Source organism: Macrotis lagotis, chromosome 1 (assembly GCF_037893015.1).
Source record: "Macrotis lagotis isolate mMagLag1 chromosome 1, bilby.v1.9.chrom.fasta, whole genome shotgun sequence".
Lineage (NCBI taxonomy): Eukaryota > Metazoa > Chordata > Mammalia > Peramelemorphia > Peramelidae > Macrotis > Macrotis lagotis.
In genome coordinates, this window is record NC_133658.1 from 641,773,209 (window position 1) to 641,800,552 (window position 27,344).

General features: G+C 40.0%; 1 protein-coding gene across 3 annotated transcripts in view; it reads left to right on the plus strand.

Moving 5' to 3' along the window:
- Positions 1 to 27,344, plus strand: part of TMPRSS4 (transmembrane serine protease 4) — a 51,216-nt gene that overhangs the window by 13,651 nt on the left and 10,221 nt on the right. For 2 of the 3 annotated variants that reach the window (XM_074215151.1, XM_074215150.1), the window contains exons 2-8: positions 10,473 to 10,507; positions 12,448 to 12,561; positions 16,632 to 16,790; positions 18,437 to 18,566; positions 21,299 to 21,409; positions 23,518 to 23,558; positions 25,371 to 25,530. In XM_074215151.1, the coding sequence (XP_074071252.1) occupies positions 12,480 to 12,561; positions 16,632 to 16,790; positions 18,437 to 18,566; positions 21,299 to 21,409; positions 23,518 to 23,558; positions 25,371 to 25,530 (683 nt within the window). In that variant the 5' untranslated portion in view covers positions 10,473 to 10,507; positions 12,448 to 12,479. Of the gene's footprint in view, positions 1 to 10,472; positions 12,562 to 16,631; positions 16,791 to 18,436; positions 18,567 to 21,298; positions 21,410 to 23,517; positions 23,559 to 25,370; positions 25,531 to 27,344 lie in introns of all 3 variants that reach the window. The other variant, XM_074215152.1, reaches the window with a different exon arrangement.

Sequence of the window (27,344 nt, forward strand, 5' to 3'; positions counted from 1 at the left end):
CCTGATTTATTATATTTTTTTAGATTTTTGCAAGGCAAATGGGGCTAAGTAGCTTGCCCAAGACCATACAGCTAGGCAATTATTACGTGCCTGAGACCACATTTGAACTCAGGTACTCCTGACTCCAGGGCTGGTGCTCTATCCACTGTGCCACTTAGCCACTCCAATTTGATATTATTAACATTTTTTTCAGCACTTAAGTCTATACAGTTAGAAAAATAATAATATTTTAATAATTTATCATATAATATAAATATATTAAATTATAATAATTTATTATATAACATATTAATAATATACTATATGAAATAATAAAATCAATTCCTGATTTGTATCACTTGTCAGTTTTTGAAGTACTTGCTCAAACAGAAAATTTAACTATCATCTCTTCAAATATTGAACAAACTGGCTCTAGCCTATTCCTTATCTTGACCTCTATTAATGTTAGTATCTTCCCTCAGTTAATTATCTCCAGTCTATAGTGTGTATGTGAGGGGAGGGGAGGGAGTGGGGGAGAGAGATAGAGAGAGAGAGAAACAGAGAGACAGAGAGACAGAGAGACAGAGAGAGACAGAGAGACAGAGAGACAGAGACAGAGACAGGCAGAGACAGAGAGACAGAGACAAAGAGAGAGACAGAGACATAGTTCTGGAAGAGGGGAGAAGGAGAGAGGAGGGAAGGAAGGAGAGAGGTAAAGGGAGTGGGGGGAGGAGGGAGAAAGAGAGGGAGAGAGGGAAAGGGAGAGAAAGGGAAAGAGAGAGGGGGAGGGAGGAAGAGAGGGAGAAAGAGGCACAGAGGAATGAGTACCAGATCAGAAGCTAGAAAGACCTGAGTTCAAATCCAACCTCAGATACTTTCTAGCTGTGAGACCTTGGGCAATTCACTTAATTTTATTTTTCTCAGCTGCTCATCTATAAAATGAACTGGAGAAAAAAAAATGACAAACCACTCCAGTATCTTTGCCAAGTCACAAGATTCAACTGAACAACTATTGATGTGTTGCATGTGTGTCTTATTTGTATATATGTGTTTTTATGATGTTTCCTCCTTTAGACTGTGAGCTCCTTGAGGGAGGGCCTACCCTTCTTGGAATCCTCAGTGCTATAGTAGGAGCTTAATAAATGCTTGCTGACTAAGTGGCTGGAGACCATCTCTGCATTTGCAGGTTCTCATCTACTTAGCCCTCCCATGCCACCTGCATTTCCTTACATTTCTCCTTCACACAAGACCAGCTTCTACTTCACTAATTCAGCAACTGCTCTAAAGTCTGTCATTATCAGCCACAGAAGCCAGATCTCACCTCATCAAACCACACTGACCACCAGTAACAAGGAAGATTAATCCTCTCTTCTAGATCTGAGTGCTACTCTTCCTTACCCTAAACCTTATCCTCAAGTAGTCTGATTATCAGGTGGCCCACTATATAAAGCCCTGGACCTGGAGTAAGCTAGATCTGAGTTCAGATCTTACTAGCTCTGTGACTCTGGAAAAGTCACTTTAAGGTCTAATTGCCTCTGTTTCCTCAGTTATAAAATAAGGACAAGATTAATTAATACCTGCCTGCCAGGTTGTTGTGAAGATTAAATAAGATTAATATTTTAGTGTAAAGTTTTTGGCACTAGATAATAAGCACTAGATAAATGCTTATTCCCTTCCTCCATTAATTTTATAGATGACATAAAAATAAGATTCAAAGGCATTATTTGAACTTGTCCAAAGTCACAAAGCCTGAGTTTAAACACAAAATCCCATACTCTCATCACTGTTATCACTCTGTCTCTTTCATTAAAAATCTATATAATCCTAAAGAGGATAATTAGAGAAAAAGACCTATTAAAGGAAAAGATGGATTAATTATTAATCAATATTATTTCTGTTCATTCCTAGGATTGGGGTACTGCAAAATAATAAGTTTTTTTTTCATTTTCAGAGAAGACATCATTTCTTTGGGAGGCATTTGTGTCACAATTCATCAGTAGGAGAAAAGAAATAGAGTTCTAAGTCAGACCAAGAAAGGTGGAAAATATTATTTGGATCCAGCAGGTCTAAGTCATTCCATATGTAGGAAGGGAATGATGGCTAGACCTTAACCCAAAGCACCTTTGGACCAGAAGCTAGAATTCAGTGAAAGGTACACCTGGGCCACCTGTGCTTCAACATCAGAAAACCAACCAATTTTATTTGCCACAAGATAGTCCCCTAAGGACCATAAAGCTAGCCACGGGGGAAACCAAGCATAGACACTAATTAGGACAAAACCAGAGGCAGAGTAGGGTTAACACCAAAAAGAGAGCTCTGTCTTCTGAAGCTTTGCCTACCACCGCCAGTTTGATGGTGGCTATCAGAAGACTTCCTTGCCCTCTAAACTGGTCCATTCTATACTTTGAATTATATTGATTCTCATATCTTTTCCATTTAATAACTATTAATCCTCCTTTTTAAATCCAATTCAATTCATTAACATTTATCAATAAGCATTTATCAAGAACCAAGTATGATCCCATTACTATGCTAGGATTTCAGAATAAAAATACAAAAAGGGTAATAATTCTTACTCATAATAACTTGTAATGGGGGAGGAGGAACCTAGTACATATATGTGTGTGTATGTATATATATATAGATATTATATACCTATATATTATAAAGATATATATGTATATATACATAGAGAGAGAAATATTTGTTGCTATTGTTTGATCTTGTCTGAATCTTCATAACCCCATTTGGGGTTTTCTTGGAAAAAATAATGGAGTGGTTTTGCCATTTCCTTCTCCAGCTAATTTTACAAATGAAGAACTGAAGTCAACAGTGTTAAGTGACTCATCCAAGGTCACACAACTAGTTAGTGTCTGACATCAGATTTGAACTTAGGAGATAAGTCTTCCTGACTCCAGACCCAGTGCTCTATGCACTATGGCATCACCTAGCTGCCCTAGTGAGTTAATTAGGAAGGTATAAAAGTGAGGACCAGGTGAGGTCATGGCAGCTTTGTGGAGGATGAGTTGGAGAGGAGAAAGACTAGATGCATTGAGACCAGCCAGATGAAAGGTAGTGAAGGCCTGAAATAGCTAAGGAACCTTATGAGTGAAGACAAGTGATCAGATGGTCTTGGTAAATTAGGTGAATAAGTCTTTATTTCTCTGAGTCTGTTTCCTCATCTATAAAATGAAAGAATTGTAATGATCTCTGAAACCCCCTTCCTGCTTTAAATCTAAAATTCTAACATTAAAAAAAATTCTCAAATGGGAAATAGAATATTGTGATCTTATCTTTTTGTCAGTCAATAAGCAATAAGTGTCTACTGCATACAAGGCACTGTGCCAACCACTAGGGATACAAAGAATGCCCTTAAGGAGTTCACAGTCTAATGGGGAAGGCAACATACAAACAACTAAGTACAAACAAGTTATATAGAGGATAGAATAGAAATAATAAACAGAGAGCATGCTAGAATTAAGAGAAAATAGGAAAGAATTCCCGTAAAAGAGGAGATTTTAGCTGAGACTTAAAAAAAGAGGGAAAGCTAGTTGGTGGAGATGAGGAGGGAAAGCATTTCAGGTATGAACCAGACAAAGTGCTAGGAACCAAGAGAATACAGTATCTTGTTTGAGAAATAGCCAGGAGGCCAGTGTCAATGGATCAAAAACTATGTGATGGGTGATGAAAGTATAAGAATAGAAAAGTGAGGGGAATAAGGAAAAGGGGGTCTGGGGGAAGAGATTGTTTAGGAAGGGCCTTGAATGTCAGACAGAGGATTTTGTATTTGATTCTGGAGGTCACAGGAAGTCAATGAAGTTTAATGAATAGAAATGTGACATGATTAGATCTATATTTTACAAAAAAAAAAACTCTTGTGGCTAAAAGGAGGCTGGATTGGAATGGAGAAAGACTTGAGGCAAGCCAACCCACCAGTAGACTACTGCAATAGTCCAAGAATAAGGAAGTAAGGGCCTGCACCATGGTGGCAATAGTATCAGAAGAGAGAAGAAGTGCTTGAGAACATTTGAGATGCTGAAAAGGTGAAGTTAGCAGACTAGATATGTAGGGAATGGAAGATACTGAAGTCAAGGGTTAAGACCTAGGTTGTGGACTAGAAGGATTGGTGGTGCCCTTGAGAATGATAGGTAAGTTAGAAGGGGGAAGATTTGGGAGGCAAGGGAGATAATAAATTCATTTTTGGACTCAGTGAGTTTGAGATGTCAAGTTCCATCTTGTACAACATGTTTTTGAAGATGGAAGGCTATAATTTTGAGAATCAGCAGCAGGGAGATGATTATTAAATCCATGGAAGTTGTTGGTGAGATCATCAAGTGAAATAGTATAGAGAAGAGGACCAAGGATAGAGTCCTGTAGGACATCCACAACTACTGGGCATGACCAAGACAAAGATCCAGGGAAGGAAAATGAGGAGAGATCAGATAGGTAGGAAGAGAACCAGGAGACATAGTGTCCTAAAAACTAGACAGAAGAGAGCTTCAAGGAGAAGAGGGCTTTTCCAAGTGTAAAAGTCTACAGGGAATTCAAGAAGAATGAGGATTGAAAAAATGCCGTTGGATTTGAAAATTAAGATATTACTGGTAACTTTGGAGAGAACAGTTTCATTGAATGATGAGATCAGAAGCCACTTTGTAGAAAATTAAGAAGAAAGTAAAGGGCAGCTAAGTGACACTATAGCTAGAGCACCCAGCCTAGAAGACTCATCCTTGTGAGTTTAAATCTGACCTCAGATTCTTCCTAGCTGTGTGACCCTGGGAAAATCACTTAATTCTGTTTGCTTCAATTTCCTGATCTTTAAAATGAGCTGGGAGGGAAATGGCAAACCTTTCCAAGTATCTTTGCAAAAGAAAACTCCAAATGGGGTCATGAAGAGTTATCCATGACTGAAATGACACAACAACTAAGAGGAGAGGAAGTAGAGGTGCTTGCTTTAGAGAGCTTCTCAAGGAGTTTAGCCACAAAGAACAGAAGAGATGTGGGATGATAGCTAACAAAGATGAACGAGTCAAAATGTTTTTTTGAGGATGAGGGAGGCATGGGTATGTTTATAGTGAGCAGAGAAGCCACTAAAAGACAGGAAGAGACTAAAGATAAATGAAAGAAGGGGGGAGTTAATCTGATAAAGATGGGATAAAATCAATCACCTGTATAGGTAAAAGTTTTGCCTTGGCAAGGAGTAGGACCACATCTTCCTGTAAGACATGGATGAAGGAGGAGATAGAGTCAAAAGTGATCTAAGTGCCATTACCTCACTCCCTGAGATTCATTTGACCCTGGACAAATCACCTAAATACTCAGTTTCCTTATCTTTTCATGAAAAACCCCCATTCTCAGTCTCTCCTCTTGCTTCCCAGAGAGAAAATTCTATAGCTGAAAATAAAAGCTAATTCTTAAATGATGGCAGCTGAACAGTAGACATTCAACAAGAAAATTGAAGGATACCCGATATATCATGTACACCCCAATCCTTGCCCTCTAGCTATTGTCTGCATAGAATGGGGTCCAAAGCCTGTACTACTTAAGTTGCTAGGAAGTTATCACTTTCTTGGCATGGATATCAAGACAAAATAAGTCTTTTGTGTAGCAAGAGATATTGAAGTTAAACCTAAGGAAAAACTTCCTGATTCGAAGAACTTTGTACTCTAAACTGGCTTTTCTAGTAAGGTTTGTGAACTTTCTTCACTACACAGTTTGGAAATATGTCTCTATTTACCCAACCTGGCTTAAGTTCTGTTCAAAATTAAGGGGACAGACAAGATGGTCTCAGAATTGGGTGATTCACCTTCAGATTCATTGAGCAGTGCCATCATGCCTATTGCTGAGAAAGCACACCAAATGCTATCTATTCCCCTCCTACCACCAATGTTGCCATTTTCAAGCTTAACATCTTACTCCCACCTTACCTGTCATGGCTAGGTCTTGTGAAAGAGAATATCTTGGATCCAGAGAAGCAGGAGGACATAGAATTGACTGCCCCCACTCAGGGGGACAATGAGGAAGGTACTGCCCCTTATATAGCAGAGGCCACAGGATAGTGTAGACAAGGCAAGACACAGAGCAATACCACCCACTTTCTTTAGTTCCTCTGCTTAACTGCTCTCATTAGCTGAAGACTTACTCTGGGCTGAGTCCCAGAAACACCTCTCAGGAGAATCCCAAAGGGTTTACTCCTGATCCTTTTGTTCTCGGCTCAGCATCCTGATTAACACCAGCAAAGAGCTGTTTATCCCACTACCTAGCAACAGCAGCAGCTCTCCCTGGTTCCCATTCCTCATAGACCACAACCCAATGCCCTGGATCCCTAGGGAAAGCACAATGGTAACAACAACTTGTCAAGATCAGAGGCCAAAAAGTATCTTTTTAATCTCCATTTGCCTTCAGTTTTCCATTCTGTAGAAATTGAAAAGGGAGAAATCAATCATGATTCTTGGGAAAGTGGGAAGAAGAAAGGAGGGAAGAGAGTATCCAAAGGCAAACAGATTGGAAAGAAAAAAGGATAAAAAGGAAAGAAAAGAGCCAGTTGATCATATATATATATATATATATATATATATATATATATATATATATATATATGTGTGTGTGTGTGTGTGTGTGTGTGTACATATATACATATATATATGTATATATATATATATATATATATATTTGACTTCTGTCAGATACTGCCTCATCTCTGACACTCATTAATAGGAAGTAAAAAGTGTACCTCACCCAAATACCATCTGTCTGCATTCATAGAGCAGTTCTCTGCTTCTAAGACAGATTTGCAATCTCTTTTCTGCTTCACTAAGCCTCAAAATGACATAATCAGCCTAAAACATACAAGGATACTAGAGTTACTCAAGTTAATAACTTGCCCAAGACTACAACAGATGAGCTGTCCTAAACTCCTTATCCTACCTCCAGAATACTCACAATCTATGTCCTCATCTCACAGACAAGCTAATGTGTTACTTAATGGCAATCAATCCATACTTCTTTAGTGTCCTGGGGTTTACAAAGCATTTTCCTCTTTGGGAGGTAGTACAAATTTAATTTACCCCATTTTATAGATGAGAAAATTGAGGTTCAGATCCATATATATAAATATATATATATAGAGAGAGAGAGAGAGAGGTCAAGGCAACAAAGAACTAGTTGAATGCTAGCTACCTCTATCAGGTTTCTGTAGGTCACAGACTAACCAGGACAACCCAACAACCATCCTTAGACTGATGGTATGAAGGGAAAAGACTTTTATGGGAAGTAGGGATGCTCAGGCACCCAGGACATCATGGCTGTCTCCCTTTTACCATGTTAACAGTAAGAATTCATTAAGTTCCCACTAGACAGTAGCCTGGTCTAGTAAAAGTCCTGGGTTGAAATCCTACCCTTTGGAGCAGATTGCCTAGGAGACCCTGCCTCACTTGAACCCAGCCAGCTTTCTTGGGCTACAAGTTGCTGATCAGGAGTTCCTGATCCTACAAAAATGAAAGTATAAACCTAATGCCACCAAAAAGTATGAAGAGACTCCAAATAGACTGGCCTTGGGCAGTATCATACCCTAAGGCCCATGAAGTTCAGATCTTGAGTCCAAATGTACACCCTAGTCTGCCAAGCTCCAGGAGAGCTCCCTTCTGCCTCAGACTCTCCTGACGTGGTCATTTCAGGGAAACATCATTCAGGGATGCTGAGTCAGGGAATTTGTTCCAGTCTAAGTGAGTCCCTAGAGAAAGTTTGGAGGCTATCATCTAGGCTCTCTTACCACAGTCAGTTGAAATGATTCCAGGTGTTCTGTGCCCCAAAATCATTTGGGGAATGATTCTTACAGAGGGTGCTTGAGAGCATCCTAACCTGGAGCTGTGGAGTCTTGTCCCTATGAAGCATTGAGAGGGCAGGGGGGAAGGAGAGAACTTGTAAGTACATCCTGATATGGTAAGATAGGTGTGCATGCATGTGAATATAAGGATGTGGAGTTAAGTGTGGATTTGTGTGTGTGTGTGTGTGTGTGTGTGTGTGTGTGTGTGCAGAGTGTAAGTGGAAATCCTTTTTCTTGTTCAGTTGTTTTTCAATCATGGTTGACTCTTCATTTGTGTTTGGGGTTTGTTTGGTTTTTTTTGGACAGAGATATTAGATGGTTTGCAATTTCTTTCTCCAGTTCATTTAATAGATGAGGAGAGGACTTCCTGGGCAGATCCAAGATGGCAGCATGAAGCTTTTCCTTATCTCTTTGTTTAGTCATTTCACTCACATCCAACTCTTCATGACCCCATTTGGGATTTTCTTGGTAAAGTAGAGAGGGTTAAGTGACTTGCCTAAGTTCACTCAACTAGTAAGTATCTGAAACCAGATTGTCACTTAGCTGCCCTAGGAAGAAAGACTGAGATTCAAATCTTGTCTCAGACATTTAGTAACAGTGTAATGTTGGACCAATCACTTAAACCCTTTAAACTTCTACTTCCTCAATCATAAACAGAACCACTTATGTCTCTCTTCTATTTCCATCACTAATTCTCTCTCTCTCAATCTCTCTCTCTCTCTCTCTCTCTCTCTCTCTCTCTCTCTCTCTCTCTCTCTCTCTCTCTCCCACCTCCCTCTCCCCTTTCTTTCTCCCCCACATCTCTGTCTTTATCTTTCTTTCTCTGGGATTGTTTCTGTCTTTCTCTTTATTCTCTGTCTTCCTTATTTCTATATCATGATCTCACTCCCTCTTGTTTTTCTTGGATCTCTCTCCCCTTCCTCCATGGCTACCCTCAAGTAATCTCTCTCTCTCTCTCTCTCCTTTCTTCTCTACACAGACATTAAGGTTGATAAATTATCAAAACAAGTTTTCAGCTGTAAACATCATGGAGGATTGTCTGTGTAGATGAGGAAATTGAGGCAAGCAAGATTAACTGACCTGCCCAGGTTCACACAGCTAATAGGTGTCTGATGGCCCTGGAGGAGTAAGTGAGGTTGATGTCTTAGCACAGCACCCCCTTACTCAAATCCAATGTCATGGCATTGTCTCCCTGATGTCATGGTCTTTTTCGAAAATGAAGGACAGGGGCAGCTAGGTGGATGGAGCACCCACCCCGAAGTCAGGAGGACCTGAGTTCACATCTTAATAATTACTTAGCTGTATGACCTTGGGCAAGTCACTTAACCCCATTGCCTTGCAAACCCCCTCCCCAAAAAAAGAAACAAAAAGGAAATGAAGGACAAACACTATTAAGTATCTGATGCTAAATTTGAATTCAGGTCTTCTTAAGCACTGAATCACCTAGCTGCCCCAAGAGGAAATCTTAGTGCCTGAAATATTTTGTAATAAAATAGCAGATGGTCATGTGCAAGGAGATGACAGAGGACTGTTTAGTAAAAACCTCCTCTGAGGTCTCATCATAGCATGGCATGGTGGTGAGCTTGAGTTCTAGAAGCCAGCAGATCCTAAGCCTGGTCAGTACTTTCACTCTATAAAGGCTTTGAGCATGGATGCTAACAAATCAGGGGGTTCCAGAAAAGAGAATGAATAAGATAGAAAGAAAACTGTAATGGGGGGGAGAGGGAGCTAGGGAGGCTTAACTTGAGGAAAAAGAGACTAGGTCTTTGAGTACACAGAATTCCTGTCCTCAGCCAATGAGCTATTGTTAAGTATCAGCTTGTTCAGCTTGCCCTCAATGGGTAATAACAAAGAACCATTATCTAGGAAGCACTTTCATACTAACATTCATTAGGTTCCAAAATCATTCAGATGAAGTTATGACTATTATCATCCTCAGTTTACATTGAGGAAGGGGAAGTTCACAGAGGTTTAAGTGGCTGGTCCAACATCACCCTGTTACTCAATGTCTGAGACGAGATTTGAACCTCAGTCTTTCTTCCTAGGACAACTAGATGACAGTTCAAATCTTGTCTTAGACACTCACTAGCTGTGTGACCTTAGTCAAGCCACTTAAACCTATTTACTTCAGTTCCCTTATCTGTAAAATAAGCTTAGGAAGGAAATGACAAACCTCTTCTTTGGCAAGTAAATCCAAAAAGGTATCATGAAGAGTTAGATGTGAGTTAAATGACTAAACAATCACAAACAGAAGCATGGAGAACAATGAAAGTAAGAGAGAGGTAGGAGGAAGAGAATGAAAGGAGAAAGGAGAGAGAGAGAGATTAATTGAGGGCAGCCGTGGAGGAAGGGGAGAGAGATCCTAGAAAAACAAGGAGAGAGATAATGATAGAGTTAGAAATAAGGAAGACAGAGAATAGAAAGACAGAAACAGAGAAAGAAAAAGAGATGTGAGAAAGAAAGAGAAAGGGGAGGAAGGGGGAAAGAGAGAATTAGATAGTAATAGAAATAGAAGAGAGACACAAGAGGCAAGAGGGAAAAGGAGGAACAAAAGGAAGACAGACAGAACAAGATTAGGATGGATATCCTGACTGAGAGTAAAGCCCTATACTGCCTTTGTTAGTTCACTCCTTCTGGTATAGATTTCTCAATATTTTCCTTTGCTTTACAGGACCTGAGGGGATGAGACACCTCTGAACAAATTTGGTATGGTCAAACTTGACTTTTCTCAGTCCACCTCAGTCTAGCTGCCAATTAGTATGACCAGAAGTAAGCACCTCCTCACACTTTGCTCAACCCTGTGCTGATCACTAGGAATTTACAAGTTCTCTGGGGAGCCATGGAGAACAACAAAATGTTAAACTGTGTTTTGGCTGTAGAAGCAAAAGTGCTCAGAGAAGTGTGTCATCAAGCAGGATTGCAGGATGAGCTCAGGCTAAGATAATTAATATGATGTACTAAGCCCCAAAACTCAAGAAAAGACCAACCAGGTACCCCTAGAATGTATTGGCTTTTAGTGGAGGACAAGGGGATCCTCTCTTAAAACATTTCAGACTGGGCAGGGGGCAAAGGATTCTTGATGAGCAGAAATAAATTCACATCACTAGTAGAGAGGTGCCACATAGCAACTTATCCTCTGAATGAACCACCAGTTTCAGGTAGGGAAGAAGAAGTGCTGAGGAAGAATTCCCACCATGACTGTACAAGAAGGATTGGGTCCAGGATATTCAAACTCACTAAGGCATTGCCCCTGGTTCTTCAGCACACAAGGCTCTGATGTGGAGTCAGGGATTTCCCCACTTCTGGAACCTTCTTAGAGGTGGTACAGGAAATATGACACCTCTTAAATGCCTCTGACTTTCCTTTATACCACAATTCACAATAGAGGGTGATGGGGAGAAAGCTAAATCATATGATAGTGTAATGGGTCCTTGATTCTGACCAGTTAGGACAGAACTGAGACAGAAAAGAACAAATAGTCAAAGTGGAGTGAGAGGATAGAATTTGGAGTTGAGTTTTATCCAACTTTTTCAGGATGAACAGATGAAATATTCCAGGGGTGACAGTCACAAGTTAATTTAGAAGGGGATCATATCCATTTTACTACAGTGCTGCCCTCTATCTCCTTATCTGCTCAAAACCAAATGAAAATAGAATGCTACTATCCAGAGATGCTGGTCTCCTTGACATTCATTGAGTGGTGCACGCTATCTCTTCACCCTGTGTCTTTTCACTGGATGTCTCCCATGCCTGGAATGCTTTCTTTTCTGGCTTGCTTCAAGATTCAGCTCTCACATTTCCCCTGCTGGAAGGGACCTTTCCTGCTCCCCTCTACTGCTTAGTCTTTCCCTCTGAGATCATCTCCCATTTTATACTCTTTACATATTCTCTCCCCTATTAGAAATGTGAGCTACTTGAAAGGCTATTTTTGTCTTTCTTTTTTTTTCTTTTTGTTGTTGAGTTGTTTCAGTATCCAACTTTCCATGACCCCATTCGGCAAAGATACTGGAATGGATTTGCCATTTTTATCATTAATACTTAACAAATTCATGAGAATGATGATCTTGGCGGTAGTGGTGATAATGATGATGATGAAGCAGGATCTGGACTTTGGTTTTGATCCCAGTTCTATCATACACATACAGTTGGGCAAACCCTCTACCTTCTTTGGGTCTTAGTTTCCTCATCTGTAAAATGAGGGGGTTGAAATAGATGATCTCCAAAATTCCTTCCAGTTCTAGGGTCATGATGCTATGACCTGGGTCCAAATCCCAGTTTTGCTACTCAGGACCTGTGTGACCTTGAGCAGCTCTGTTACTGGATCTATTTCTTCTCTATAGAACAAGGAAGTTGGACCAGAGGATTTCTAAATTGGAAGGTCTCTTCCAACTCTAAATCTATGACCTTATGATCAGAGGTCTCCTTGAAATAAGAGTTGATACACCCAGGTACAATGATTTCCCAACCTACCAAAATTATATTTCAGCCTTGGCACCAATGCAAGTCCCACTGAGGAAGGGATCGGAGATGGCTGGAAGAAGTGAAATCTGCATATTCCAGACTAGGTCCAGAGGCCCTGAAAGGGACCTGGGTGGGTGGAGAGGTGAAGGGTCCCCTACCTCCCACATGTTCGGTTCTTCTTATAGATGTCTCACTGGTGCATAAACTCCAAGTCCGAATGGCATCCTTCAAAGATCTGTTGATGACACTCTTCAGTATTTTGATGGCTCTTTTGACCTTCTGTGTCCTGATCTTCCTGAGTGAGTGTCAGTTCCCCTCCCTCCCCAAATCCTTCCTTCCCATTCTCCCACTTTCATGTAAACCTCATACTCCCACTAGCTTGTAGGACTGGAAGGAGGGTGAAGGGAGACTGTGGGGGGGATGTTAAGGGGGTTAAGGATTCAAATAACACAGAAGAATTTCATAGATACATAATCTCTGATCCTCCTCCAGATTATGAGTTCAGACTTCTTTGGGGAAAGGGTGGGGAGGCACCTTGGTCAAACTGCTTATTGATATGCATAAAGATTTGCATAAGTCTGCATTTATCTATCACTTTGAGGGCCACAAAGATAACTCTCCTCAGTGAAGAAGTCCATTATAGTTCTGTTTGACCCTCAGAATCTTTAAAAAAGAGAAAAACTAATTATACAAACCTTTGCCAATCAATTGGAAAGAGGTTCCTGGAGTCCCTGTAATCAGATCTGTCCACCCCTGACTGGGTGAGCTTCTAGAGCTCAAGCAAAACAGACTTTCCTCTCCACTTTCATCCAAAGCTGAGGAACAGGACTGTTCTGGGTGACATTATCTCTACCTCTCTTCTACTTCCACTCTTTCTCTTGGCCTTAGATGTAACTCCAAGCATCTTTCTCAGTTACATTTCATTCAGTTCTTCTTTTGCCTCACTTATCTTCAATATACAATAATATTAATAAGTTTCAACCTTTCCCCCTTATTTTTAATATTCAATAATATTAATAATAACTTCTACCATTTCTAGAGTGTTCTGTAGATCCAAAGCACTTTTTCCAACCTTAATGTCATTTGAATATAAGACAATAAGTGCAAATAAATAAGTTCTATTTTTTCATACAAAGAAATGAGACCCAGAAACATCACAATTAGTCAATCAATAAACATTTCTTTAAATGCACTAGACTTTGGAGAAATAAAGAAAGGCCAAAGACAGCCCCTACTCTCAAGGCATTCATGGTCTAAGGGGGATATTAAAGAAATGGCACAACCATGTAGTCCAACTCAAACTACAATATCATACCTGCTGCACAGTTCCCAGCTAAAGTGTCTTACTTAACCAGAGGACAAAGTGGTAGGGAAAGCCTGTATCTTCTAACTTCCAGGCCAGAATTTACTATCTTTGCCTCTTGACTGTCACATGATGGGGACTACAGATTTAGAAATGGAAAATCTAAAGTTTAGAGATCATCTAACCCCCTCCTTTTTACATTTTGAGAAACTGAGATCCATAAAGGACAAATGACTCACTCAATGACATAAAGGTAATAAGGGGCTCAACCAGAATTTCCACCCTGGTGGTATCCTCTGATTCCCAATCCATTGTCCTATCTACTATGCCAACCTCTAGGGATGTTGAGAATCTAATAATAATAATAATAATTAGAAAGCATTTTGTAGGCTTAACAGTTTGTGTAGTTTGGGATATTATTATTATTACCTATCTCTTATCTAAACTCCTTCAGCACTTACACATTTTCCCACACACAATTCCCAAATCTACCTTTTATTGGTGTCTACTTTTTATGACTATTATTCTTTGGTCTCTAATTAGATTATAAACCTCTTGAGGACAGGAACCATTTCTTATAATTCTTTATATTCTCCAAAACCCTTAGTGCAGTCCTAGACATAATTCAATACTGCATAGTTAATAAACTTTAAATAATATTGGACTAGAAAGAGAATATTCAATCCCACCTAGATCTCTATTCCATTTATTTCAGTTCCATGACATCAAACAATGGTTGTGAATGAGGATAGTAGAGACTGTTCAAATCATCATAACTCTCCTGGTTTAAATCTTATCCCTCTTTAGGTAATTCAACATAGGAAAATTTGGGATACTTTATAGATCATCCAACCAAAACTATTTCATTTGAAAGCAAGATGTATTGAACCCAGAACAAAGAACCCCACATGAGGACCTCCTGGACCATGGGACTTTAAGGCTTGGGAAATCATATTACCCTTAGCTTTTATGTGACCCTGACTTTGAAAGACCTCATAGACTTTGTGATCAATACCATGAAAGGTCAGAAATTCTTTCCACTACTCCCTTGAGGAAAGGCATCCTAGAACAGTGGGGAAAGTATGGATTATGTCTCAGAAATCTCTTCTCCTAAGCATGGTTACTTGAGTTTTGATGTATCTCTAACACTCAATGCCATCAGTTTCCTCATCTGAAGAATGGAAGAATTGAATGAGGAAGATGTTGAGGCAGTTAAATGGTACAAAAGACAGAACACTTATCTTGAATCAGGACAAGACTTGAGTTCAAATCCTGCCTCAGATATTTACAAGTGTAATAAGTCACACCTCTGTTCCAATTTCCTCATCAGTAAAAATGGGGAAAATAATGCACTACCTCTTAGTTGTTATGAGGATCAAATAAGATAATATTTGTTAAGTACTACATAAATTTTAGCTATTATTATGGAGATACAGTAGAACAAGTGTGAGTCACCACCAGAAGAATTTGAAAATGATTAAAGCCCTGATCTTTGATTTGACATCACAGTTAGATTTGCTATTGTTATTCAGCTGTTTAGACACCTCATTTGGGGGTTTTCTTGGCTAACCAACTATCAATTAAGACTTTTCATACCAGATTTCAATAATACCTAGGCAGGAATGTCTCTGAAGAAGAGAGTGAGGCTGATGACTTTGCTCATCTCTACCTGACTTAAGTCCAATTCAAGACAAATCAAGACATCAGTTTCATGATGTCTCTGGGTCCTCTTCAAGAACAAAAGACAAACAGCAATGCCTAAGAGGCTGAATGTAACTCTTTTCACTAGTATCATTCATTCTTGTGCTTATTACCCATCCTTTGTATTTTTGTACATAAATGCCTGAAGCCATGGATCTTATTGCTGAATCTTTATTAGAATTTCTGCTAGGCTACTCCTATTCTTCCTACATTGTTGCTGCTCTTGATGCAGAGAATTATGAATATTGGAAATTTATAATAAGAAACAAATTCTGTAATCTTTTATGTTGTTAAATTTTGTTAATTGTAGAAGGTTGTTTGCTCCTGAGATGTAAACTGACCTCTATTGTTTCATTGTTAAATGTAAAATTTGTACTGTCTACTCATTCTTCCTTCACCCAGCTTTGGATTTAACTTAGAGGTCATGCACCTTGGGACAGGAAGGACCAGTATGTAGCTTGCCATTGAAAAATAACTGATCCAGATGCTGGACCCACTACAGAAGTGCATATAAGAAGAAGCACCAGCCCTTCTGGGCTCTCTGATTCTCTTGGACCCTATCTGCAAGGATGGCTTTCTCTCTTTCCTTCCTAGGCCATGTGCTCCCAAACTAAACTAGGCACTGGTGATTCACCATGGACCTCTATGCTGAGTGGCCAGGGCTGTCCCTTCTCTGTGTCTCTGTCTCTGTCTCTGTCTCTGTCTCTCTCTCTCTCTCTCTCTCTCTCTCTCTCTCTCTCTCTCTCTCTCTCTCTTTCTCTGTCTCTTAAACTTCAAACTTCACCTAGCATCTGTTCTCTGGTCCAGTTAGATCTGTCTGATTTTTATCTCTTTCTGTCTTGTCTCCCAAGCAACCTTGCCTAGCCTTTTGTTATTTACTCCTATCCTAAAGTTGTTTCTCCAAGGAGGAGAAAGTTTAAACCTTCAGGAAGCACTTGAATTCCTTCCTTTATCAATAATACTAGATCTTCTAACTTTAGACCCTCAAATCTCATGGGCAACATTCTCTTTGAAATCTTGTTTAGTGGATATGCCCGCACAATCGTCTTCTTCCTTTTTACTTTGCAATGCAAAAATTTTTATTAAAATTGCAAAACTACAGGAAAAGTACATTCTTACCAGTCCTTGTTAAGCAGATTCTGTCACCATGTAGGAATCTATCATTCCCACTTTTTAAGACATAATCTAGAATAATCTGTGCACTCTGGCTTGCCCAAACGCTATGAATCAAATGTTTCATTGCACTGGACCATGGTAATTGTATTGGGTCAGTGCACCACATTTTAGGAACAGAAAGAGGCTAAAGAAAGAGAGCCTCTGCTAGCCACTGACCAATTCTTCCTGAAACCTATCCTGTATTTGCAGTCATACTAATCTTGCATCAGTATTATTTCTTCTGTGAAAAACCCTACAAATTCATCCCAAGATGGAAGGTGTGTGATACACATAAGGACTGTGCCTCAGGGCAGGATGAGCAGCACTGTGTTGAAAGTATTCCCACTGAAGATTTGCCCCTGATAAGAGGTAAGTACCCAGGAAATAGCCAGAATAAGAATTGGCTACTGATCTTAGAATAGGGAAAACCAGAGTTCAAATCTTGTCTTAGACACTTATTACTAGTGTGACCCTGGACGAGTCACTTAATTCTGTTTACCTCAGTTTCCACATCTATAAAATGAGTTGGAGAAGGAAATGGCAAACCACTCCAGTCTCTTTCCCAAGAAAAACCTAAATAGGGTCATGAAGAGTTGGACACAACAAAAAATTTGGAGCCTAAGATACTAAGGAATGAGAAAAACAGATGTAATGGAAAGTTGGCTTAAGGCAGCAAAAGTATTTTAGTGACCACTGGGCTTAGTCCTAATGGATCCTGCCCTCCATTTGTTTAGACATTAAGGAAGTGTGGGCATTGTGATATTTGGGCAATAGGATACTGAATCCAAGAGACCTGGGTTCAAATTTTGGTTTTAGCACAATTTCTAGCTTTCATAGAGCCTGCATCATTGTCTACAATATGAAAATAATAATACTTTTACAAGGTTGTTATGAGAAAAGCACTTTTTGAACCTTAAAAGCACAATCAAAATATGAGTACTTAGTATTGTTTTTGTTGCTTAACCTTTAAAAGCTCCCCATTTGCACTAAAGGTCTAACATTTTAAGAAGACTAGGTCAAGGATTTGCCTAGAGGCAAAGTTAGCGGCTGGAACAAAGTCATAGATTTATAAATGGAAGGGATTTTAAAAGATATTTAGTACAACTCCCCACTATTTCATTTTACAGTTAAGGAAATTGAGGCCCACAGAGGTTAAATGACTGGCCCAAGGTCACACTGGTAATAAATGTCTAAGTCAACATTTGAACTCAGATCTTCCTGACCTAGTGCTCTACCTACCATACCATGCTGCTCTTCTAATGATCTAGGCTGTAGATGGACCTGAGAAAGACTAGAGAAAAATAGCTTCCATGTTTATTCGGATGTTAAGTGAATTAAGTGAGAAGTCCAAGGCTATTCATGGTACAGTAGAAAGAACACCAACCCTGAAGTCAGAGGATACTGGGTTTAAATTTTATGTAAAACTTGAGACCTTGGGCAAGTCACCTACCTTACTTGGGTTTCATATGTAAAATGAGAGGCTACACTAGGTGGCCTGTGAGGTTCTTCTAGCTCTTTACCTTCCAAAAGACAAAACTTAAAGTGCTCTATAAATGCCAGTTAATTAAGAAACATTTGAGGGCAAGAAATAAAAAGAAAAGGGGAAACAAGCAAGTACATCCGAACCACACAGAGGAGACAGAAGTTAATCGCAAAAGAAAGGTAGGGAGGCAGGGGAGAAGGGTGTGAACTAGGAAAGACCTCCCGGTAGATGGTAGAATTTGAGCCCCCTAGAAGTAACTGGAATTTTGAAGATTCCTTAAACCCAACTAGTTAAAACAGATTGACTTGATGTAGGTGAAATTACAGTATCCATTCCTTCACAGATTCTCTCCTCAACTTACTTTCCCTCCCACATTCCTAGGCTACTCTATCTTTAGTTCCTTCCTGGAAGGATAAGAGATAAGGTAAAGTTAAAGTCAAAGGATCTCGAGAGATGAGGAGGTGGGGAGATGCCTCTAAGCCCAGGAGGGTGACAGACTGCTCACAGGCTGACCCAACTCTCTCTCTTCTAGTTCGACTCTCCAAGGACAGATCCACTCTACAGGTGATAGACAGAAAGAGTGAACTCTGGTCCTCTGTCTGTTTTGACAACTTCACAGAAGTGTGGGCTAAGATCGCCTGTACCCAGATGGGATATAACAGGTACCTTTGTCTTCCTTCAAGACCTTTCTTCCTCCTGTCCTCATCCTCCCTCTTTTGCTCTTTATCATACTTCTATTTTTTTCTTCCATCTCCCTTATTTGTGTTTTTTCTCCTTTTCTGACAGTTAAAACCCTTTTGAGTAAAATTACACTTTAAATGGGGTTAAATTTCACTGGGATGTTTTCATCCTATGGTCTCAGATACCTATTAACTATATGACCCTGAGCAAGTCCCTTAACCCTGTTTGCCTCAGCTACTTCATCTGTAAAATAAACTGGGGAAGGAAATGGCAAAACATTTAAGTATCTTTGCCAGGAAAACTCCAAATGGGTGTTCATGAAGAGTCTGAAATAGTTGAAAAATAACTGAACAACAACTCCCAGGTGTGTGCCTGGTATTCAAAACCAAACCCCAAAGCCCTGAGTTTACAATGTGGTGGATCAAACAGTAGCCTACTTACCTGGAGTCTTGAGACCTGAGAGACTCTCAGTTCTAGCACTAACTAGCTATGTGATCTTGACAAAAACCATTTTAACTATATAGGCATTGGTGTCTTCAACTGTAAAATGAGGAGATTTGGACTGAATGACCTTTTAAACCCCTTCAATTTGAAATCTATCGCCCTATTATCCCTCTCTCTGGGTACACTATAAAATGAAAGGAGACTAGAATCAATGTCCAAAAGGTCCCTTCTACCTCTAATATTATATCATTCTAAAATTCTAATGCAATGCACCTAATTGGAACAGACAGACATGGGGACCTGTGCTCATTTCTAAAATGGGATCTTCCCAGTTTTTCCACAATGTTAGATGCCTGGCAAAATAGAACTCTAATCACTCCTGGTTCTTCCCCTTTAAGACAAAATTCAAAAAATTGTTTTTTCCCTGAAACTTTTCAAGCACATGCTCCAGGAGCTCTGAAGGGGAAAGAGTTTCCTGCTTTTCCCTGCATTTACAGAATCATAGGATTTAGAACTGGAAGTCATCTCTTTCAACACTTTCATTTTACAAATGAAAAAATGAAGTCCAGGAGGGTTAATTGACCTAGCCAAAGTCACACTTATAATAAAGATTTGAAGCCAGATTCTCTGATTCCAAATCTCATATACTTCCTACCAAATTTTACTAGATTCATCCAGAGCCCTTAATTTGTAATAAATTCCACAACAATGATGGAGAATTTTCCCAGCCCCCTCAAACCTATCCCCTTCTTCCACCACCACATCCTTCTCCTAGCTTACCTTTATCACCTCCATGTCCATCTTTCCACCCTGGGGAGAGTGAGCTTCTGCTCTACCACCCTGACTCTGAGTTAGATACCAACATCCACCCCCATGTAAAGCAATCAGCCTGGGCACACTTGCTTAATACAGAATCATCTTGTCCTCTCCAAGTGGGGAGACTATAGAACCTCTTCCTTTTCTGAGTTCTCAGAAGCCTCTTGCATATTTGGTTCTGAGGTACTATAGACCATAGCCAAATGACTGATCTTTTCTATTCTCTATCTTCTATTACTTCATTTTATTTTATTTTTTTTTTTTTTTTGGCTTTTGTACTGCACCACCTAGCCACCCCTAATCTTCTATTTCCTTAGACTTCTTCTGTCTCATTTCTTGGTTTCCTAGTCTTTTCTTCTTACCTAAGCTGGCACCCCTTCTTGAGCTGCCAGGTGGAATGGTTACAGAACCCATTCCAACAGCAGCACATTTAGTTAGTTCCACAGATGGAGATTTGCAAACCTCTCAGTTAGTAGCATGGTTGAAATCTATTCCTTAATTTAAAAAAAGTCTTTTCTGGGCAAAGCAGAGACAAAAAAGAAAGAAAAAGAAATAAAGAAACCAGAGTTCACTAGAATAAATCAGGGATGACAATTGGAGAAGAATTTTGATTCAGGATTAAAGGGAGGAGACTGTTTTGACTAAAAGAAGAAGGGAATCTGCTGAAGGAAATCTCAGTCTCTGACTATTTAGTAATAGGGTATGATCCTCTCCACCTCCACAGATAGCATCGTCAAAGAGCAAGGATGTAGTAAGCATTATGTGCAAAACACATAAATTCTGAGAGTACAAAGATAGTTCTGGCCCTCAAGGATCTTATATCCTAATAAAAGAAACCTTCCCCAAACCTCCTTCCATCCAAATCAGCATCCGCAACCCAGATGAGCTTCCTCACCACCCAGGTCTCCTTGCTGCTTTGTTCTCTAGTGTACCAAAAGCACTGCTGGGGAATGAGATGAGAGAGGGGACTTGGATCCAATGGAGCCTGGAATTAGGGAAAGGCATTGCAAAGGTAAATAAACTCCAAGAATGCAAGAAGAAGATTAGGATGCTCTTTGAGAAAGAATGTCCTAGTGTTTCAGGATTGAATAAATATTTATTGAATACCTGCTATGTGCTTGTTACTGCCCAAGGTACAAAACATTAGGAATTCTCTGAATTAATGTCTTTGATCTGTAACTTACATTCCTTCACTCTACTCTCAACAGTGGGAGGTCGTTAACCTCCATCACCCCAGTCCAAAGAACAGAAGCAATGCAAGAATGTGACTATACCAAACCACACCCAGGATCCATAAACAGTGGCAATGCCCTCCACCCTCACCCAAACTACCACCCCTTTCTCTTCCACATCCATATCATCCAGGGCTCACATAAACCAGTTTGGGCAGGGAGGACTAGGTCTCCATAGGACTGAAGCTCCTACTCCAGATAACACATCTGACCTCTTCCAGTTTGAGCATGGAGCCAGTTTTCCGAGCTGTGAAGATTGGCCCAGAACAGAAGCTGCCTGTCAGCAAGATCATAGTCAAAGACCAGGAATTGCAAGTGCAGAATTTCTCAGAGTAAGTGAGAAGCATCTTTAAACCTTCAAAAAGTTAGTCAGCAGACATTGATGGCAGAGCTATTGTGCAGCTAAATTAAGAAAACCTCAATCTAGATATCAGGAAGAACTCCTGACCAACCAGATTATTCATACTTGGGATGTTGGGATGGTGTGGAATGTTAGGATGTTGGGATGATGGGAATCAAATTGCAAGGATTTTTTTTAAATTATGACATGCAATCATATGACATATAGTCACCTAAACTTGAAGTGTTATCTTGCCTGAAGGGAACTGACCTCTACATGAACCAGAATGGTAGAAACATACATTTTCTAACTGCCTAGGTTCCTTACTAAACCCTATAAATTTTCCATTTTCTTTATACAGTTCTAGAGATTGATTATCTTAGGTATTCCTTGACCTGACACCCAGATCCATAGAGGTCCCTTCAGCATTCTATTTTCACAAAGGAAAAAAGATTCTGAAATTTAATAGGCATCAATTACCAGAATCACAGAATCTCAGTTCAGGAAAGGATGTCAGAGGCTTTTTAATATACCCATACCTGACCAAGACTCCCCATGCTACCCCTCCCCAACAAGGGATATTCAGCTTTTTCTTGAGGATATCTAATGATCTAATGAGAGGCAGTCCATATTTGGATAGCTCTAATTGTTAGAAAGAATTTCCATCAGCAGAGCTCAGATATATATATATATATGTATATATATATATATACATATATATATATACACACACATATATATAACTCAACTGTGAACGTAACACATGAATGTGCATCCATGTTGCTTGAGTCTTTGTCTCTTCATGTCTCCCTCCCAGTCCTGTCTCTGTCTTTGTCTTTCTGTCTCTTTCTTCTCTTCCCTCTCCGTAGATCTCTTTCTCCCTCCTTTTTTTCTGTCTCTCTCTCTTTTCCCTAACTCTCTCTCCTCCTTTCTTCTGCCTTCTCTCCCTCTATCTGCCTCTGCTTTTCTGTTTCTCTCTCTTCCCCTTCTTCCCTCCCTCTCTGTCTTTCTCTGTGTATGACTCTATCTCTCTCTTCCCTATCTCTGTCTTTCCCTGTTTCTTCCTCTTTTCTCTTTGTCTATTCCTCTCTTTCCTTCTCTCACTGTCTCTCCCTGACTCATTGTTTCTCTCTCTCTCTCTCTCTCTCTCTCTCTCTCTCTCTCTCTCTCTCTCTCTCTCTCTCTCTCTCTCTCTCTCTCTCACACACACACACACACACACACACACACACACCACACAGACTATGCTTAACTAGTAGAGAGTTCTTGCCACCTTTGTCTTTTAATCAGTGATGTATAGATTGCACGTATGTCCCTTCCCTCCCCAAGGATCAAATTTTAAAGAAGGAAAGGGTAGTGGTAGACCACTCATTTACATTAAATAACATTTTTTAAAAATCCTGTTCACCTTCCTGTTGGAACCTAGGAAATATCCTCTGTATATTTCTCCATGTTCTGCCTTCCTCTTTGCTGTCAAGAGTTTAGTTGGCATATTATGAAGGCGATTTCTTGTAGGATTGGGCTGACAAGAACTGGATGTTTAAAGTATCATTTAGAGTTGATAAGAACTTTAGAAGACATCTTCTTCAGATTAAGTGGAATTCTCCTATACTCACTCTATATTGTTTTGCAGCTTGATGCAATGGAAAGGATGCTGAATTTGGATTTAGAACACCTAGGCTTCAATTCCAGCACTTTCATTTATTAACTTGTGCGAACCTAGTCAAGTTATTTAACCTCTAGGAAGATCATCTTTAAAATGAGGAGTCCCCCCAAGTTTTACATCTATGCTCCCAGGCCCAGAGGGCAAAGGAGGTAAAAGTTACAAAAAGACAGATTTGGGCTCATGCTATGGAAACAGTTTGCAACAGCTATCCAAAAGCAAAATAGGCTCCCTTGGAAAGTAAAAGTGGAAGGTTTTAGGTAAAATTTGAATTACTCCTCACTAAAGATGATATAATCAGATATGAGTTGACTTTCAACTCTTAAGATTCCCTCAAGCTTTGGAAGGATTTAAATCAGAGAATGAAAGCCTAGACCTCTGGACCTAGCCTGGCTAGATGCAAAAGCCAAGCTCTCCTGTGTATTTGCATTTTCCAGGCCCTGTCTCTCCATGTCCTTGGTTTCACTTCACTGTGCTGGTGAGTATAAAAACCTTTTTCTGAAGAGTCAGAACTAGACTCAGATCAAAGTTGACTAAAGAAAAAGCGAGAAAAGTGTGTTGTTTTGTTCTTCACTCCTGGTTCACCCACTTCTAACTTTGTATCTTTGGGATTTGGGATTTGCGAGGGAAAGTATTCTGCATGCTTAAAATCACTCCATTCCCACTCCTGCTCGCCACCCCAAATTCAGGAAAGGCTCTTAGAGAATTTGAGAGGTAAAGGAGGAGAGAGGGAGGCTGGAAGACTGCGGCCAGACACATCTAATTTGCTACTGTCTGTTATCCAGAGACAGATTCAAATTCAACAAAGCATTTGCTTAACTGCCTACTGTGTATAAAGTGGTAGGGATAGATACAAGGTCAAAAAACAGTCTTCTCTGCCCTTAAAAAATTACATTCCACTGAATTATCCACATTCAATTTATTGTCTTATTTTTAATACTATATGTATCACCTGAGAAAATATTTTGTAAAATGTTTAGCATGGTAACTGGGACATGGTAAGTAGTATATAGATGTTAGTGATGATGATAATAATGAGAGTGATGATGATGATGGTGATAGTTAGACACCACAAGCAGAATGTAAACTATATATCCCTGCCCTCCAGGGACTTACAAGGTATCTGAGGAAATAAGATAGATAAAGATGCATTTTTTTAAAATACAAAGTAGCATATGCCAAGTGACGGCTGAGTAGTTCAGGGATAGGAAGAAGGAAAGGTAACTCTTTGTTGGAGAGGTAGGAAAAGACCTCATGGAGGAATTGAAACTTGAATTAGTTCTTAAAGGATGAGCAGAACTTGGATAAGTAGCACAAAGTTAGGAGGCCATGATGAGCAGAGCTCAGCGGAGCTGAGGAAAATGATAACTAGATCGGTTTGGTCAAAGAAAAGAATTTGCTTAGGAGAATAGTAAAACTTTGAATCCCAAGTTAAAGTTTTTGGAATTTAATTCATAAATAGTATGGAGCTATTGAAGCTTTTTGATGATGATGTTTGACCTTCATTCTCCAAGAAGACCAAGACATCATAGCAAGCAAGTGAATTTGATTTGAGTGTGGGGGTACATCTGAGTTCAGCGACCAGAAATGAATTAGGATGACTGGAGATAGCCCTGGAAGCAAGGCAATCAGGGTTAGATGACTTGTCCAAGTCACACAGCTAGAAAGTGGAAAGTGTCTGTACTCACATTTGAACTCAGGTCCTTCTGACTTCAGGGCTGGTGCTCTAATCACTGCACCACCTAGTCTTTTAATGCAGTATCGAATAGCTGTGGACCAATCTGTGTTTTAAGACACTGAATCTGGCAAGAGAATTAGGATGTGTTGGAGAAAAAAGATATGTGAGAGAACAGTTAAGTGGTTAGTGAAATAACTCAGATGTGCTATAATGAGCTCCTTAACTTGGAACTAGGGTGGTAGTAGGAATAGAAGGCCAAATGGGAGGCTCATAATAAAGGACAACACTAGAGGAGCTAGTGATGGATAAATATTGGAGAGAAGAAAGACTGACTATGGCTATGAGTTAGGAACTAAGATCACTCCATAACAAGGAACAGGCATAGCATATACTGTATTTGTATACTATATTTGGAGTTTGAGACATGGGTTCAATCCAAACTTTGATCTGTGTGGTCTTGGGAAAGTCACTTCATCTTTGTAGGCCTCAGCTGTAAGGGGGATTGGGTGTAGATTCGTTGAGGTGAGCTACAGGATCCTTCTCAGCTCCAGATTTATGATATCAAGGTCTTTCTTCTCACCTTCTCCTCTGGACCTTCACCGGTGGACACAGTCTGTGGCGAGAACCTGCCAGGTGCCCGAGTGGTGGGCGGACAGGAAGGATCCGTGGAGACTTGGCCCTGGCAAGTCAGCATTCGGCATCACAGAGTTCATTTCTGTGGTGGCTCCATACTGGACCACTACTGGATCCTCACTGCTTCCCACTGCTTCAGGTAAGGCCCCATCCACTTCTCACAGGGCTTGGGCTCCTTGCTCTTGAATTAAGGGTCTGCCTTCCTTCTCTGTCCGTCTTTATTTGGAAGTCTTATTTGCTGGGAGGAGTAATTAGATAGAGATAGAACACAAAGGTCTAGAGTCAGTAAGACTAGAGTTCAAATCCAATTTCAGATATTTCCTACCTGTGAGACCATGGGTAAGTCATTTAACCCTGTTTACCTCAGTTTCTTCATCTATAACATGATCTGGAGAAGGAAATGGGAAATCACTCCAATATCTTTGTTATGAAAAGCTAGTCACCCCTGAAATGACCAACCAGCAAACTGTCAGGGAAGTTTCTGCTCCTCAGAATAACAAGCCAACTCAGTTCTACTAGATTTAACTCAACATTTCTGAAGTACTCACTGTGTGTGTGTGTGTGTGTGTGTGTGTGTAGGTGGGGGTGAGGAAACCATTCTAAACACTGGGGGGAAATGAAAGCTTAGATAAGACATGGTCCTTGGCTATCTAGACTTCCAATCTAGCAGGAAATATGACACATACACAAATAATCATGACGTGAAATAATATCCCCCTGCTCAGAAAGTTTCCTGAACATTCTACTCCAGAGGCCTGTGAAGAAGAAAGTTTCCTTGGAGGCCAGGTCTTCAGGTTCCATTTCCACTCAATGTTTCTGGTTTCCTTTCACTATAATGGTGATGAACCTTCTGGAGAATCTAAAAACATGTGCAGGGATTCTGGAGACTGATGATTTCCCATTAAGGCAATGGTCAATGTCTATAGTTCCAGACTATCCTCAGGAGAATAACTCTAACTATAATGCATGTATCCCTCAGAAAGTCTTTCCTGACTTCCTATTACCTATAGAATGTAATACAAACTGCTTAGGTTGGCATTTAAAGTCTTCCTCTCTTTCTACACACACACACACACACACACACACACACACACACACACACACATACGTATGTATGTATGTATGTATGTATGTATGTATATTGGTTTTTGCAAGGCAGTGGGGTTAAGTGACTTACCCAAGTTCACACAGCTAGGTAATTATTAAGTGTCTGAGGCTGGATTTGAACTCAGGTTCTCCTGACTCTAAGACCAGTGCTCTATCCACTGTACCACTTAGCTGTTCCTCCTTCTATAATTTTCACTCAACTATGTGTTTTACATTAAAGCCAAACAGGGCTCCTTAAAGTTGCCTAGTCTTATCTTGCAAATCTAGAGTTTCCCTTCATTTGCAAAAGTCACCCCCTTGTGTCAAAAACATACTTTCTATTGAAATCACAGCCTATGATTTGGCCTTGGGTGCCACCTCCTCCAAGAAGCCTTCCTTGGTGTCCTCTCTCCACCTCTGAAAATGATCTCTCCTCCAAATTATCTTAGAATACTTCATCTAGTTTTCACTTTTGCTCTCTCATTCTACTGCAACAAAAGATATTTCTTTGTAAATGTGTGGTACTATCATCATTAGAGTGGTCAGCAGAGGGCAGATGCTTGAGATTGATAATTGACCTCTTTATATAGTGCTTTAAAGTATGTAAAGACTTGACCTACATTCACTCGATCCTCAGAGCAAACTTGTGAGATGGTTAGAATACCACAGGTATTATTGTTCCTATTTTGCAGTTATGGAAACTAAGGCCCAAAGTTACCTAAAGTCACACAGAGAGCAAGTGCTATATATGCATGTGTGTTTGTGCAGTGGATAGAACGTTGACCTTGGAGTCAGAGGATGGGAGTTTGAATCCAGCCTCAGATACTTGATACTTACTAGTTGTGTGACCTTGAGCAAGTCACTTAA